This window comes from Spermophilus citellus (assembly GCF_964194105.1).
Source record: "Spermophilus citellus genome assembly, chromosome: 6".
Lineage (NCBI taxonomy): Eukaryota > Metazoa > Chordata > Mammalia > Rodentia > Sciuridae > Spermophilus > Spermophilus citellus.
In genome coordinates, this window is record NC_138187.1 from 151,306,358 (window position 1) to 151,322,882 (window position 16,525).

At 40.0% G+C, this 16,525-nt stretch overlaps 1 protein-coding gene across 1 annotated transcript in view; it reads right to left on the reverse strand.

The window, feature by feature from the left end:
- The window catches only part of DHX9 (DExH-box helicase 9), a 41,128-nt gene extending 28,338 nt beyond the window's left edge, over positions 1-12,790 (reverse strand). The window contains exons 1-6 of the mRNA XM_081299705.1: positions 12,635-12,790; positions 9,439-9,571; positions 8,699-8,839; positions 3,968-4,085; positions 2,104-2,216; positions 1,020-1,168 (exon numbers count right to left, since the gene is read on the reverse strand). Coding sequence (XP_081155831.1) covers positions 1,020-1,168; positions 2,104-2,216; positions 3,968-4,085; positions 8,699-8,839; positions 9,439-9,549 — 632 coding nt within the window. The 5' untranslated portion in view covers positions 9,550-9,571; positions 12,635-12,790. The remainder of the gene's footprint in view (positions 1-1,019; positions 1,169-2,103; positions 2,217-3,967; positions 4,086-8,698; positions 8,840-9,438; positions 9,572-12,634) is intronic.
- Between the last annotated feature and the right edge of the window lie 3,735 nt (positions 12,791-16,525).

Here is a 16,525-nt window from a genome sequence, read left to right on the forward strand (position 1 = left end):
AGAAAACCAATCATTGACAAGTGTTATCTTTCAATTATATCCATAAGGTTTCAGAATATGACAGCAGAAATAAAGTATAAATTTGAGAATTCAGGACTGAATAAAACAGTGGGAAGCAGGAGGAGCCATGCTCTTATCATTTGGATTGAGTCAAAATTTCAATTTGGTAATTATTTTAGGGTTGCTAAATGCATCCAAGATTTTCAAGAAAATGTTTGTAATTTATTTTGACAATTTATTTCATATAATTAAGGACAGCAAATTGAATCATCTGGAAAGTTTCCATTAAAACTTTCACTCTCTTCCAATAAAAATAGTCCCCCCAGAAAAGTCTAATCCATATGAGCCTTCCTGGGAGTAATAATTACTACACCCTGGAATGCTCTTAGGAAGAACAGCAAGCAGGCTGAGAAACATACTGTCACATTAACAACTTTCCTTTATGTTCAGATTTATACATTAAACAACAAAAAAGTATGCTAAACCACATATAGTCTGAGGTCATCCTTAACTTTACAGCCCTTAAATGCCAACAACAGAACTCTCAAAGAAAGCCGGCGACGTTCAACCTGAAATAAAATGTGGATCTAGATGCAATACAATCAACCTGAGTATGAAACGTACATGTAATGTGACCCATTAAACACACAGTACTTAGAACTTCCTCTAAGAATACCACAATGAACAAAATTGTCACCTCTAGCTGGTTTTTAACTCAATTAACAAGCCACTACTAGAGGCTGTTAACTTTGGCCACTCAGATTTTAAATGTGAACGTTAAGTCTAGCATCACAAACAATGCCAATGAACTACTTAGTACTAGTGGCTGTAACTTTGGCCTCAGACTTAAATGAGAACCTTAAAAAGTCCAGCATATCCAGCATATCTTCTTACAACCACAACCACAGTAAACTGCTGATCCACACAATAAACCAGTTAACACAAAAATAGAACACATTCAACAACAAATATTCAAAACAACCTTAACGCTATAGAAAGAAAGAGCGAAACAAGCAAACCTGTTGTGATCCGGACCCACTTGGGTGTATTTATATTCTCCTTGGATCTTTTCTTTTTGGAAATACTGGTTCAGGCGAGCCTTAGCATTTTCCAAGGTCCAATTTCCATGAAGTCCAGCATTTAAATCTACTTCTTCTGACTCTAGAGTCTGTGGAACCAGTGATAATTAAATCTGGCTGCACCAATTTTAGTGAAGTTATTCATACTTAAGACACAAAAATGTTAACAGTATTTTTGTTTTAATTTTAAAAATTTGTTCTAATTAACGGTATCTTCTTTGCACTATGTTTTATAGTATAAAAGTTTCTAACCTTAGTCAAAACAATCAGAATCCATTGTGGTTTAAAAAAAATTGTTTTTTGGTGGTGTTTTTTTCTTTTTTTGGAAATGGGGTTGCATCCAGGCTTTGTGAATGCAAGGCAGACACTTGGCTACTGAGCCACATCCCAGCCCAGAATTAATTTTTAATGCACCCGAAGATCCTGTCTATCAACAAGCTATTGTATAGTATTGTATACTGTTTATTAATTGTTCCAAAACTGACAATTTTTGTGCTCACTACTTTAAATGTATTGAGAGAAAGAAATGTATTATTAATATATTTTTGCTTTGTGCTTATGAAGTGAGATTTCCTGAGATAATTACATTTCCTATAAAGTAGAAGAAATTTTTACATTATCACCAGGGATAAGTACTGTTTTTTTTTTCCATAGGAAATCTGCCCAGATTTAACTAGTAGTTTAGGTTTATGGTAATTCATGTGAACAGTCTTAAATAATCATTTAAAAGAGGGGCTGGGGATGTGGCTCAAGCGGTAGCGCGCTCGCCTGGCATGCGTGCGGCCCGGGTTCGATCCTCAGCACCACATACCAACAAAGATGTTGTGTCCGCCGAGAACTAAGAAAAAATAAAAAATATTAAAAATTCTCTCTCTCTCTCTCCCTCTCTCTCACTCTCTCTTTAAAAAAAAAAAAAAAATCATTTAAAAGAGTCACTGAATTATTAACTTGTTAATGTCATAAACATTGCTGTGAGTCCAGTCCCAAATTACATTTCCAGAAGTGAAAATAGTAGGTAACTTACCGCTTGTACTTCTTGTTCCTCCTTTCTTGAGTAGTAATCTTTCAAGTTGGCTCCCCGGTCCCAGGTTGGTCCAGGAGCACCACCAAAGCCAGATGCTCCCCCAGAATTATTTTCTGTTAAAGAAAACAATTGTCCTCTTGATGAATCAAGGTTAAAAAAATGAAAAGAAAAAAACTAAATATTTTAGAGTCTTCCTAATGTGGATTTTGGCACTTTTTAGAGAGAGAGAGAGAATATGAATTTCTTAATACTTATTTTTTAGTTTTTGGTGGACACAACATCTGTATTTTATTTTTATGTGGTGCTGAGGATCAAACCCAGCGACTCGAGCATGCCAGGCACACGCGCTACCGCTTGAGTCACATCTTCAGCCCCATTTTGGCACTTTATGTTTAAACTATTGGCGCTTTAAGTTTCAACAATTTGTTAAAAGACCTGAAATCTTCACAATTTAATTGAAGTGTTATATTGAAACATAGATTTAAATTGCAAATTTCCAGGCTGATGAAGCTATTTTTTTAAAATTATGAGCAACAGGGCTGGGGATGTGTCTCAAGCGGTAGCGCGCTTGCCTGGCATGCGTGCGGCCCGGGTTCGATCCTCAGTACCACATACAAAGATGTTGTGTCCGCCGAGAACTAAAAAATTCTCTGTCTCTCTCTCTCTCCCTCCTCTATCTTAAAAAAAAAAAAAAAAAAAAAAAAAATTATGAGCAATAGTTTGTGACAAACAATCCAGCATGTAAAGATTTGTTTTAGACTTTTTACAAATATGTAATAGATTCAATGTTTGTTTCTTTACTAAAGAACCTGACAAGAAAGTCAACTGTAGGACTGATTGCTCGAGGAAATAAGATGATGAAGAGGTGTAAGAAAGTGATGACTTTTTTTAAAAAGTCACCAGTGTCCCTCCCTCACCTTTTAAAATTTTGACCCTGGGTGTCTCACTAAGTTACTCAGGACCTCACTAATTTGTTGAAGCTGGCCTTGAACTTGTGATAACTCTTATGAGAAAGCATAACAACAGTGCTGATTACTAAAGTTGACTACTTTAGTAATTTTTTATTTACTCCTGAAAGCAATTTTATTAAGTAGATGCTATTTCCTAAATTTTTAATCTAAAAAGAGGGCTGAGGATGCAGACCAATGGTAGAGTGCTTGCCTACCATCCCCAGCATTGGGGGGGAAAAAAAAAAAGAAAGAAGGGGTTGGGGTTGTGGCTCAGCGGTACAGTGCTCGCCTAGCTCCTGCAAGGTCCTGGGTTCGATCCCCAGCATCACATAAAAATAAAGGTATTGTGTCCAACTAAAACTAAAAAATAAATATTAAAAAAAAAAAGAAAAAAAAATGGATTGTTAGCAATCTGACCAAAATCCTACTTATTCTTCCTTACAGTAGACATCCCAATAAAAGTATATGCAGAATCTGACAATGTTTGCTTACTTAATGGGTAGTAGATTTAAGGGCTGATTCATATGTAATATTTGGTCTACAATATAGCTGGTAGAATGAAAAACAAGAAAAAGCAAGCTAAGGGTTTAGTTCAATATTGAGAGAATTTGCCTAAATATGAAACCAGGTACGATTTACAGCACCTCCCACTTGAAAAAATTCTAAGACCCTTTAAATAAATGTTCTAGCCTGTACAAAATTTTTCAGAGGCAAAAATTAATAAAACACTTATGTTGTAGAACATTTTTTAAGAAAAATAAAATGATCTGATAGTAACTGACAAACTTAATGGGTCATGTCTCTTAACATCTTGAGTTTACTCTAGTTTTTTCCTCTCCAAATGAGAAAGCTAAGATGATAACCAAGAAAGACTTGAGTATCTTTAGTCATGCACACATATTCAAGTCCCTTACCTGCCTTGAGAGCCAAATGTGGAGGAAGAGGTCCTCCCATGGTTGTTGGTAATTCTCCTCCAGTACTTGCTGTGGTGTCAGATGTCTCAGCAGGAACAGTGGGTGGAGGAGGGGCAATCTGTGAGAGGAAAAGTCAAAGCAGAATCAGTGTTTTTATGTTCAGGAACTAGAAAATTCTTTTAATGTACTAAGGAGGTGCATGTGTCTTACCTTCTTCCCCACAATATTTTCCCCATCATTTAAAAATATTTTTAGTTGTACATGGACACAATACCTTTATTTATTTTTATGTGGTGCTTAAGATCGAACCAACCCAGTGCTTCACATTTGCTAGGCAAGCACTCTGCCACTGAGCCACAATCTCAGTCCCATCTTTTTTTAAGTCATCACAAAACCATTCAGTTCTCATTTCAGGCAGTAAAAATCATGCATAACTTTTCACCTGAGAGTGAGAGTGTGTTAGTGTACACACATTTAAAAATTATCTTTTTTTTGGTACCAGAGATTGAACTCAGTGTACTCAACCACTGAGCCACATCTCCAGCTGTATTTTATATTTTATTTAGAGACAGGGTCTCACTGAGTTGCTTAGTGCCTCGCCATTGCTAAGGCTGACTTTGAATTCAGGATCCTCCTGCCTAGGCCTTGTGAGCGGCTTGGATTATAGGCATACACCATTGTACCTGGCTCATTCAGTACATTTAATGAACAAACATTCAGTTAAGTATCTTTTATAGGTGCTCCCATGAACTAGACATCATTCTAGAGGGAAGATATGACAACAAAAAAAGGCAGATGTTTTATCTCCATGAAACTACATTCTAATGGGAAGAACTAGATAGAAGACATAGGGAATGTAAACGATCACTATTTTGAGTAAATATGGAAAGCCATGCTTGTGAAGTCAGATCTGTGAAAACATACAATGGAAGGAGCCAACTAAGGGCATATTTGAGGGGCCAAACATACCAAAGAGAACATCATTATGTATTTAATGAATTTCCTACTTCTTTAAATACTGATTTATGTAAATTTTAACCTTACTGATATGTTATAAGGATATACATACCCCAAGCAATAGCATATTGATGGACATTTGGATTGTTGCCAACTTTAAACATAAGAAAAAAATATTGCCACGAACCATTTGGACTTTGATCTATCTTCTTCAGGATAAAAAATTATGAAAGTTAATTTCTTGGGTTTAAAAGTGGTGGCACACACTTGTAACCCATCTATTTAACTAAGGAAGATGCTGCAGGAGGATTCCAAATTAGAGGTTATATGGGCAACTAGGGAGATCTTGGCTCAAAAATAACAACAGGTGGGATAGAGAGCAGTGGTACAGTGCCCCCGGGTTCAATAAATAGCCTAGGAAAGGAGAGAGGGGGCTTAAGAGATACCAATAGAAATCATTTGAAGCACAAGTTAAAACTGTAAAAGGAAAGGAAAAATGTTTATAGAACTAGAAAATCAGGATATTAATTGCATATTTAATGATATTTTTTGCTTTTTTGTCTATTTTTGATATAAAATTGATATGTTTAAACAAGGAATGATCTTTCAGAGGTCTAAAACAAATGATAGGATTTACTTCAAAATAACAAAAGGGCCAGTGTTGGCTACGCTGAAAAGTAAACATTGGGGTTTATTACATTATTCTTATTTTTATATACATCTCAAATCTTCCCCAGAAAATTTTTTTTGCAATATCCTTTATGCTGAGTAATTTGTAGGATGAAAGAACAAGTGCAGGACGAAATAAAAAATCTGAATAGGATATGCCTGGAATGGGGAGGTTAAACAGGATTTCTTACCTTGGTTTGACATTTTAGGTCAACTACTGTAGGAAGCTGTGGAGCTATAGTATAGGATATTAGCAGCACCCCTGATCTCTAACCTACTATCAAACAGTAGATCCCCTTCAATTATTACAAATATCTCCATTACGTTGCCAAATGTCTTCAAAGGACTGGTAGTACTGGTTTGAGCTAATAAATACTACATAGAAAAATGGAGGTGTATGGGGATAACACCTTGGATGGGGAAGATAAAGGTGGTAATTAAAATAGAAATAGACTTGTGATGTAAATTTTTAGTTTTTACTGGGGACTGAACCCAGGGGTGCTAAATCCTGAGGCACATCTCCACTCCTTTTCGTGTTTTATTTAGAGACAGGGACTGATTGCTTAGGGCCTTGCTAAATTGCTGAGGTTGGCTTTGAACTTGGGAGGATCCTCCTGCCTCAGCCTTCCGAGCCACTGGGATTACAGGCATGCAACATCAAGCCTGGCTTTAATAGGATAGATAGGTTAAGGGATAGTTTTCCAGGCAGAAGGAAACCTTAAGTACAAAAATTTTGAGGCATATAGGTGATGAAACATTACAGGAATTAGAATACCAGTAAATTAGAATACCAGCTAAAACAAAGGAAATGAAAGTAGGGGATGCAGTGACAGGAAAGATCAGGGCATGTTAAAAGACTCACTTCTGAAGTTAACATTCCAGGGGAAATGCAAAAACAAAACACAAAACATCCCAACTATGTGCAAGCACTGAAGAGTGAAAAGTAGGCTGATTCTGGAGGGCAGTTGAAATTGGGAATCAGGTTATAACAAGGGTGAGAAACCACCGAAAGGCAGCTTCTCTCCAGCTGAGAGTCAAAAAGTTTAAGGAAATTAAAACTGTTAGAAAGTGTGAAAGGGAACCTAAAAAGACAAGAGGAAGGAAGGAGGAGCCTCAAATTTTGTTTGAAAAATAGTCCAAATTTTTGGCTAAACACTGAGCCTCTTGTAGAGGGCAAACTCTAAGCCAATCGGCAACAGTTTTCTAATCTTCTAACATACAAAAGATTGTTTCAGTTTTCATCTAAAACAAAATTAATTGCACCTGATAAAACTACCAAATAAATACTCTTTGTAAGGAACTAGGGTTGTAACTCAGTGTGCAGAGTGCTTTCCTAGCATTCATGAGGCACTGGGTTTAATCCTCAGCACCACATACAAATAAATAAGTGCCCAGGATACAATCCAAATTTTCTGACAGAAGAAAATATGTAACCAACTCAAGGAAATACAATCAAGCCAGGCGTAGTGGTGCACACCTGTTATCCCAGCAACTTGGGAGATCCAGGCAGGAGGAGTGAAGTTTGATGCCATCTAAGTAAGAACATGTCTCTAAATACAAATACTCTTCCAGAAAGACGTCAATAGAAAAGTCTTCTGAAAGAAAACTCAAGACAATCTGCCACCAGAGTATCTACACTATAAAGCAATAGATAGGATGGATTTTAACAAATGTAGCAATAGCCAACGACTTCAGATACTTGAAAGGCATTTGCTAGAATTTTTTTTTTCCTTAGCCAGAAATCTTCCTTAATTCTTTTTAAATTAAAAACTTTTAGGTCAAGCAATGGGAAGACCTGAAACATGCATTTTTAACTTCATAAACAGATTGGAATAAATTCAGGGAAAGTGAGAACCCTATTAAAACTAGTATAGTACTAAGAAAAAAAACTAATATAGACAATATTCTTAAATATTGTATTTTGTGGTACTGGGATTTAAGCCCAGGCACAATCCACCACTGAGCTCCACACCAGTCCTTTTTTGAGAGAGGTCTTGCTAAGTTGCTGGAGGCTGTCCTTGAACTTGTGATTCTTCTGCCTTAGCCTTTGGAGTGCTGGGATTACAGGACTGCCCCACTGCACCAGGCTGCCAAAACCCTTTTATAAAAACCATCTTTCTCTTTGTTATCCCAGAGATTTCACATAAACCACGTCAACAATTCCTCAATATTTTGGAAAATGCTTAGCTTCATTTTTTAATAAATAAGAATTAAATTTAATTAAATACCAATAAAAAAAGATGTTTGGGTATTTGTTTTATTCTCACATAATACAATTAAAATAATTAGATGAGCAAAAAAATGATATTCCACTGCACAAAACACTTTCCCCTCTGCTAAGTGAAAAATTATGAGTCTAGGTCTTCCATACATACTGAGATTGCATAATCTTACAACTGAAAGGGTCCAGGAAGTGGCACCACAAAATATGCATCTTTGGACTTGAGGCGAAGGGCACTGGGAACTATCTGCCTATAAGAGGGACACCCCCCCCCCAAAAGGAACTCAATTGTCCTGAATCCTCTCTTCTCATCAATCTGGTAAAATTTTACAGTATCACTGGACAGGAAATTAAAGGTTGGCAACAAGCCCAGACAGACCACCTCTTCTTCTGAGGATGCAGAAGGATCCTCCTCAATGTATGAGGTTCTTACGTTACAATGAACTCATTGTAAGGCAAAAGGTAAAAAAATGAATTAATACACCTAAGTTACTAAACTTAATAGCTCAGCAACAGTATACTGTAGAATATTAGCTGTTTACCCTTGTGATCAGAGAGATGACTGGGAGCTGTGAGTTTCTTATCCTGTATTATTGGTAGTCTGGCCAAAATTCAAAAGTTGAAGTACCATTTCAAGTAGAAATGGTCAAAAGCCAGGTATCATCTGTACAAGCTTTCAGAACTCATTGAGTTCTGAAGTATTCACTGTTCATTCTAACTTTAGTATATGTGCTGTTCTTCAGTTATGCTCCTGCCTGTATGATAAACTGGTATTTTTTCTGGTAATCTGTTTTATATTAGTTTAATCTGACTCCCAAGAACCTAGAAGGATGAAGGGAAGCCACTTATCATTCCATTATACAACATACATATCAAGTACTTACCCCCATAGCCGGGACTTCTTCACTCTTTACTTCATTTATTCGAACCAAATAGTTAACAAAGTCTCTGGCAGCATTGCTCTGTGCATCTTTTTTATTGGTAGAGTTGCCCATGCCAGTGTAATTAAACCCTTCTACTCGAACCTTCAAGAGTCAAGGGAAAAAAAAGTGTATTAAAGCTGGGTAATTCTACTTAAAAATCTTATAATTCAAATAGTCCATTAAGAGATAAACAGCTAACTTTTAGTTAAGTACTCTAAAAGTACACTAAAAACTAACACACCTGAGAACACAAAGGCTACCCTATAAAAAAAACTTGAACCGTACTACTAGTGAGAAGCTAAAATTATAATAAAAATATTCATTTAAGTGGCTCAGATATTCTCATGTAACATGTTTAATCACATTAAAACCTGATTTGATAACCTCTCCAATTACTCTTTCAAGCACTTTGTTTCTAAAGATGTAGTAAAATTACAAACAGCTTATCTAACTTTTCTAATTTTTACTACTGTTGAGGAAGATTTAAGTTCTAGTTAGAATTATTTATCTATTATATTTTTCTATAAATAATGCTTTCTTGGAAATGATTTATAATGAAAGAGAATAGCAGTCAGTCACAATAAAAGAACTATTCTTCCCCACTGTGCAACCGATTTCTAACATTCCCAAACAAAAACATTCTTATTTTAACCACAAAACTAGCTTTATAATTCACATAAAGAAACTGTATTCTGTAGTACCTCACACATGAATTTCTGCCTGTTTTTGTTCCCTACTGCTCTAATTTCATACGCTGGGGTCATCTTCCTTTTGCCACACCAGGCATACAGAAAATTTTTAACGTCACCCATGATTCAGGAGTCTTCTTTGGACCTAAGAAAACAAAGTTGGTTAAAAATAGCATGATACCAAAACCTGGAAATAAAACATCACCTGGAAATTACTAAAATCTAGGTCAACAGATCAAGGTTGTAAAGAAATTTCCCCACAATGGTTATCTTTGGGGTCTAGTAATGGTTTTTATCTCTTCTTAAATATTTTAGGCAATGTCCTACATTCTACAAGGAGCATCTATTGTTTTAATTCATTTACTGATCAACAATGGAATTTATGGCACATTCTATTACTGTCTACAGAGGAAGAAACTAAGGCTTAGAAAACTTTAAGTAATTCATTCATGATGGAGGCATAAATTCAAAATACAGAATATTATATTAAAAAATAGGCTGGGTGTGGTGATGCATGCCTGTTATCCCAGGGAGACTGAGGTAGGAGGAATTAAGTCCAAAGTCAGGCCCAGCAACTTAGTGAAGCCCTCAGGAATTTAGGGAGACCCTGTCTCAAAAAAAAAGGTGGGGTGGGGATATAAAGTGGTAAAGTTCCACTGGGTTCAATCCTTGGTACAAAAAAAAAAAAAAAGAGGGAAGAAAGAAATGGCCATTAATAATTTTGTATAGTTGTCTCCTCTCTTTCTGACAAATAGCAGACTATCCTTCATGCTGCAGAGTACATATTATCTTGGGACATCCAAATACATTAAGCATCCCTTTCTTAACTGAGGACAGTGACCTATTAAATGTTAGGCACCAAAACTCTTTTAGGAATAGCTTGTAGAATTGCCAGGTGTAGTGGGTGCAGTGGGGCATGAAGTAATCCAAGAGGCTCAGGAGGCTGAGACAGGAGGATCCCAAGTTCAAAGCCAGCTTCCCAGCCTCAGGAAAAGTGAGGTGCTAAGCAGTTTAGTGAAACCCTGTCTCTAAATAAAAATACAAAACAGGGCTGGGGATGTGGCATAGTGGTCCAGTGCCAGAGTTCAATCCCTGCAACTGGGGAGAACTGAGGCAGAAGGATTGCAAGTTCCAAGCCAATCTTAGCAATTTAGAGAGGTTTGTCCCAAAATAAAGAAGCCTTGGGATGTCTTTCAGCAGTTAAATGCCCCTGGGTTCAATCTCTGGTACAAAAACAAAACAAAAAACCCTGTAGGAAGTAAGTTTCCTTGAAACCCAATGTATCATACTTGTTGGCACTTGTCCTCTACTCCAGACTATAAAATACTAAAAATGATGGAGAGTCTAGAATGATAGTCTAAATAATTATCAAAATATAAAACCAGAGGGAGGAATAATCAATTTAGTCTGCTGAGAAAAAAAAAAAAAAAAAAACCATTACCAGTGCATTTTGCTAGCATTAAGTCTAATAACATCAAGCTGGTCCCTACTATAAACTTGCCAGTCATCTGGTGAAGGGAATGGAATATCCCATTTTGGGAAAAATTGTGGAGATAAAGATGTCTGCTATGGTTCAGGTAAAACTCCAAAGACCCACCCAGTAAAAGGTTTAATTCCCACTCCATGGCACTATTGGAAGGTGGTGGAACCTTTAAGAGGTGGAGTCTAGTGAAAAGCCTTCCTGTAATAAGGGGAGAAGGAGCATGCCCTTGAAAAAGGGTATAGGATCTCCATCCCCCACCCTAGAAGGAGGTTATATTTGTTTTTTGTTTCACCAAGAACTCTCCACCATGTGCTAAATCACCACAGGCCAAAATGCAGTGGAGCTAATCTAATCCACCCTGGACTGAAACCTTGAACCAAAATAATCCTTTCTTTTTAATCAGATTATCCCTAGTATTTTGTAACAGTGATTGTAAATAATGCCCACCTGTAAATTCCATCCCTGTGTAATTACTTAAAAAAAACCAACTCAGTAAATGAGTAATTCAAAATATTAAATACTAGATCACTAAATTCATTTCTCTCTAGGTAGTCTCATCTAACTCGGTTATAGGGCCAAAATATTAAAAAGTTTAATCTACTTTGTCTTCAAGTTCCAAAGTCAAATTCATCTAAGCGCTCACATATCCATCTGCATGCAAACTTGGCATCTCAATCAAAAAGGAATTTTAAATTTCCTTCCCGGATCTGTTCCTACCACCCTCCATATCCATTAATGGCACTACCATCCACTAAATTAAATCAAAATTCGGGAGTGGGAATTCACTCCCTGAAAATCTTTTACTATGTGCCAAACATCCCCAAGGGATCATTTTAAGGACTACTTTTAAAATTTCACCTTTGCAATAAGCATTACTACGATTCCCTTTTCTCTTAAAAAAAAAAAAAAAAGAGAGAGAGAAAACTGATACCAAGAATAATTTGTCCCAGAAAATAGACCCCATCTGAGAAGCCACAATTTCATGAAGATGGAGCACGAAAACTGCGTGGTGGCGGAAACTATCTGTTCACTCCTCTCCACCTTCCCTGTACACCAGGCAACCGTGCTGCGACTCTCGCCACCTGAAGCCCGTTCTCTTAAGTTCCCCTCTCCACCCTCCAGGCCCAGGTCTCGGCCTCGGCCATCACTGACGCCGCCACCGCGCGGAGGCGGACGCAGCCCGGGCCCGAGGCCCCCTCCTCCACCCTCCCTAGGGTGGTGTTCCCGCGCACACGCTCAGTTCCTCTGCGGCGGGCACACCAAGACCTTTGTTTCTCAGCCGCCTGCTCCTCACCGCACCCGTCCACCACAATGAGCGAAGGGTAGGGGCCGTATCCGACCCACCGGGCCTGTGCCGATTGGTCGCGTGAATGAAAGAAGGCCCCACGGGCCCTGGGCACGTGCGGCGCTCCCGCGACAACCACCGTAGGCGCTTCACCCCCACCTTCCCTCGGCCGCGACCGCGCCCCGGCAGGCCCGGAGGTAGACGCAGCGGGTTTGGCGTGCAAGGGACTAGAGTGAGGGGGACAGGGAGAAGGCGGGGGCCTGGGCCACGCCAGGCCCGCGCACACCAAGTGCGCCACGGCGGGCACGCGCACACTCGCGAGCTGGGCGCCGGCCGCCCCTCCCCCACCGCCGCCGCCCGCGCTCCACACAAAGCCGCCGCAGAGCCGCGGCCCCACCACCCGCCCGCCACCCTGCCCGACGCCAGAGTCTCTTCCTTACCAGCCTCCGCTTCCCGGTGCCCGAGAGCACAGCCCTCTTAAGACCGTCTGCGACTCCGGTCTCCTTCAGAGACCGCTAGAAAGCACGCGGCCTCTTGCACCCAGGCAGCGGCGAAATGGCTCCGACCGCGGAGCTCGGTGGGCGGAGTTAGCGAGTGCACGCATGCGCAAAAGGCGAGGTCGGCCGCGAGGGCGCCCCGCGGGAGGGGGCGGGGCAGCAGCCCTTTCGCGCCTCAAGGCCGCGGTCGGCCGGAGATCGCAGCGCGCGGGGCTTAGGCCCTGGGTTGGCCACTTCCGGGAACGAGCTACCGGCCCCTGAGCCTTGTGGGGAATCGAGGGCCTAAGCGTTGTGATGCCCTAGTGTCTGACAGTTTCTATCACAGCAGCCCGTGGTACCTCAAAATATGCCACCCCGGAATATATTTCTTGGGCGCGTTTCAAGATGGCTATTCTGAAAAACTGCGGACCAGACTGAGTCTAAAAGGCTGCCCTTTTGTAAAAGAACTTCCATCTATAAAGGAAATCTGCATTAGTGAAGTAAACGGATGTAAACAGGCTCTCCCCTTTGAAACCCCTTTCTGACTAAGAAAGACCTTTTCAGAGAAAGGGGCGGGGGTCTGATCCCTGGGCCGCAGATCTCCACCCATCCGGTTGCCTGGGAGATTCAACTTCGTAACCGGGCGCCACAGGGCTTCCACACTTCCTGGCTGCCCCAGGTCCCCAGCCCTTTGTTCAGCGCTATCTAAATTTCAACTGTGATGCCCTCCTTTGAGTCCCTGTTTGCAATTTATTAAGCTGTTTTTGCACATAAAGAAATTTATTATGTTCCCTCCCCCAAAACTCGAGTTAACCTATTGTCAGTTTATTTCACAGATTAAAATATCAAGAGGCTGGAGGCGTGTGGCTCAGTGGTAGAGCACTCCCGAGGCTCTTGTACCGATTAAAAAAATAAATAAATAAAGTGTTCAGGGTTATTGATGTTTAAAGTAGATGTCTCCCTCCCTGGGGGTGTATTTCAGTGATAGAGTGACTGTTTAGCATGGAGGGAACCTTACACAAATTTTCAAAGCACCGATTGAGCAGTGAAAGGGACTTATTCCTGGTTAAGACTAGGATAAGTAGAAGATAAAATTGCAAACCAATTTCCCACCCTTGGGGTGTTGTGAAGGTATGGATGTAGGGTAAAAGAAATAATGGTGAGGAATATTGATCTTTTTTCTGGGAATGGGAGGATACTTCCCTAATTTCTGCACCACCTCATTTTTGCTCCTTTTGTGTTTATTTCTGGTCATCCATATGGCAGTTTTCAATTCTCATGGTGCTTGGGGGAAGGGTGTTACTTAGCATGTGGGTAGGATTATAATGAAGTTAGAGATTGCATCATGGCCATTCTGGTAACCATCTTGCATCCAACCAGTTTCAACTAGCCCACCTGAAGAGGGACTCTGGCTTCAGGATTCTTGTCCTCAAAATTGGCAAGATTACGCCAGATAGAAATATAGCCAAATGGCCTAAAAATCTGAGATTAGGGCAGGTTAGCAAAAATAGCATACAAAAGGGATTTAATTCAGTACCTGGCACATATTAGGTGTCCAATAGGTGTTTTGTAGTCATTCCAATACTATAAAAACCAAGGTCTCTTGAAAGAATTAAGCACAAGTTATGGCAGGGACACTTCTTGGTCACTCACTGAAGTGCCTGGAATACTAAATTCTCAATAAATTCTTGTTTAATGTGTAAATAAAATCTGTAAGTTTTTTTTCTTAGATATCTTTTTTCTTTGGAGTATTTGGAATAATTTGTATCTGAAACTGTTGTAATAATCACTGTTAAATTTTGCTCTCTCCCCTTTTTTGTGGCACTGGAGATTGAGCCCAGGGGCACTTTAATTTAACAGTGGTCCACTTTATGCTTTGAACATAGCTCTTGCTCCCCTGTCACTGCAACTTTTTTGTAAGGACATGTTTCTTTCTCTTCCTCTTTCCCTAATTTCTCCTCCTCCCTACTCTCAGGCTCCATCCCAGGCAGAATTATCTATCCTTGAAAACACACACCCACCACTGGAACAAAGTAATTCAGACTTTTGGGATGGCACAGAAGATCTCAGAAATGACTAGTGAGTTGCAAATCTGACAGAGAACATGTGGGTCTTAGCCTTTGAATCACCTCTTTTAAAAGGCCCCTCTTCCTGATGATGGGCAGAATCATAGCCTCTGGGACAGGAGTCCCCTGTGCTTCTCCTTTGCTAGCAAAGCAATAAACCTCCTTTTTCCTTTTTCTCAAAACCCTGTCCTCCGTTATTAGATTGGCATCAGGGACAAGGACCACGCTTTTGGTAATACTCCTGCAAGTATTATTTACTGCTCTCATTGACTGACGTGCTTTAGAGGTGCCCATTCACTCAAGCACTAACAGTAAATCATTTGGTTTCACCATGGTCCAAGGACCCCAAGAAAAAAGTATGTGGTAATGTCGCGAGCAGCTCCCGAAGCTGGAGCGGGCCTTGGTCTCGGAGGTCAACCGCAGGCGAGTCCCCGGCCGTGTCCTACCCGGACCAGAATCCCCGGCGACACGAACACACCACACCGACTCACGGAGATGTCTTTCCAATGCTTCGTTTATTCTCACAGCAGTCCTCACACAGCAGCAGCGGAGCAGAGACCGGACGGACCAATCAGGTGGCTGGTGTCAGTGCCTGACCTGAGAGGTGCTGCCTGTCCTCCGTGCCTTATATTTATACTAAGCCTAACTTGTTTACATCTTATTGGGGTTTTTCCCTTACATCATTTGTTTTTCACTACCTTATCCATACCTAACACACTTCGCACTCATCACTATCTTATCTATACCTAACACACTGCACACTTGTAGCACAACATCAAAACATGTTTACCTAAAGTTAATATTATCTATACCTAACATGCTGCACACTTGTAGCACAACATCAAAACATGTTTACCTAAAGTTAATATTCACTCCATACAATACCTAATACTTATTTAACTACTATTCACTCCATACAGGTAATTTTAACATCTTCCCCAATTTTCAAAAGATAGGGCACACTGGACTTGGAATGTAGGTTCCGAGAAGAGAAGCTGACACACTTCCCTGCTTATGGGAAGCCATTTCCAGGGTCTCAGAGATAATTAGTCACATGCTTACAAATGAAAATGTGACAAAGCTGGTCCCTCACACCAAAAGTTAACTTTTAAAAATGCCTCTGTGCTTAAAGGGCCTCAGCCCACAAATGGCTCAAATGTAGGACATTCACATTTATAAAGAGCATTCTACCTGGGTGCGGTGGCACAGGCCTGTAATCCCTGTAGCTTGGGAGACTGAGACAGAAGAATTGCGAGTTCAAAGCCAGCCTTAGCAATGGCAAGGCGCTAAACTAAATAAAATTAAAAATAGGGCAGGAGATGTGGCTTAGGGGTCAAGTACCTAAGTTCAATCCCCAACACCAAATAAATAAATAAATAGAAGGCGTTCTAGCTGCTGTGTAGAAAATATACCAGAGGTCAACCAGGATGGACAGCATCCTCAGGTAGTTCATCTGGCATGAACTTGAATATTCTGGTAGCTGATAAGCAGATAAAGATAACTAGTCCTACTGAATACAATTTCCCTATGCGGTGTGTGGATTCTATTCCATTATATTTACTAGTTGTGTGAAAAAAAAATTTCCCGAAAATTCTTTTTTTTTTCTTTTGGTTGTTTAACTTAAATGCTAAAGTGTGCCCAGTAGAGTGGCATATGCCTGTGATCTCAGTGACTTGGGAGGCTGAGGCAAGAGGATTGTAAATTTGAGGCCAGCCTTGGGAATGTAATGAAACCCTGTCTGACAATAAAGGACTGAGGATGCTGCTCAGTGGTAGAGCACCCCTGGGTT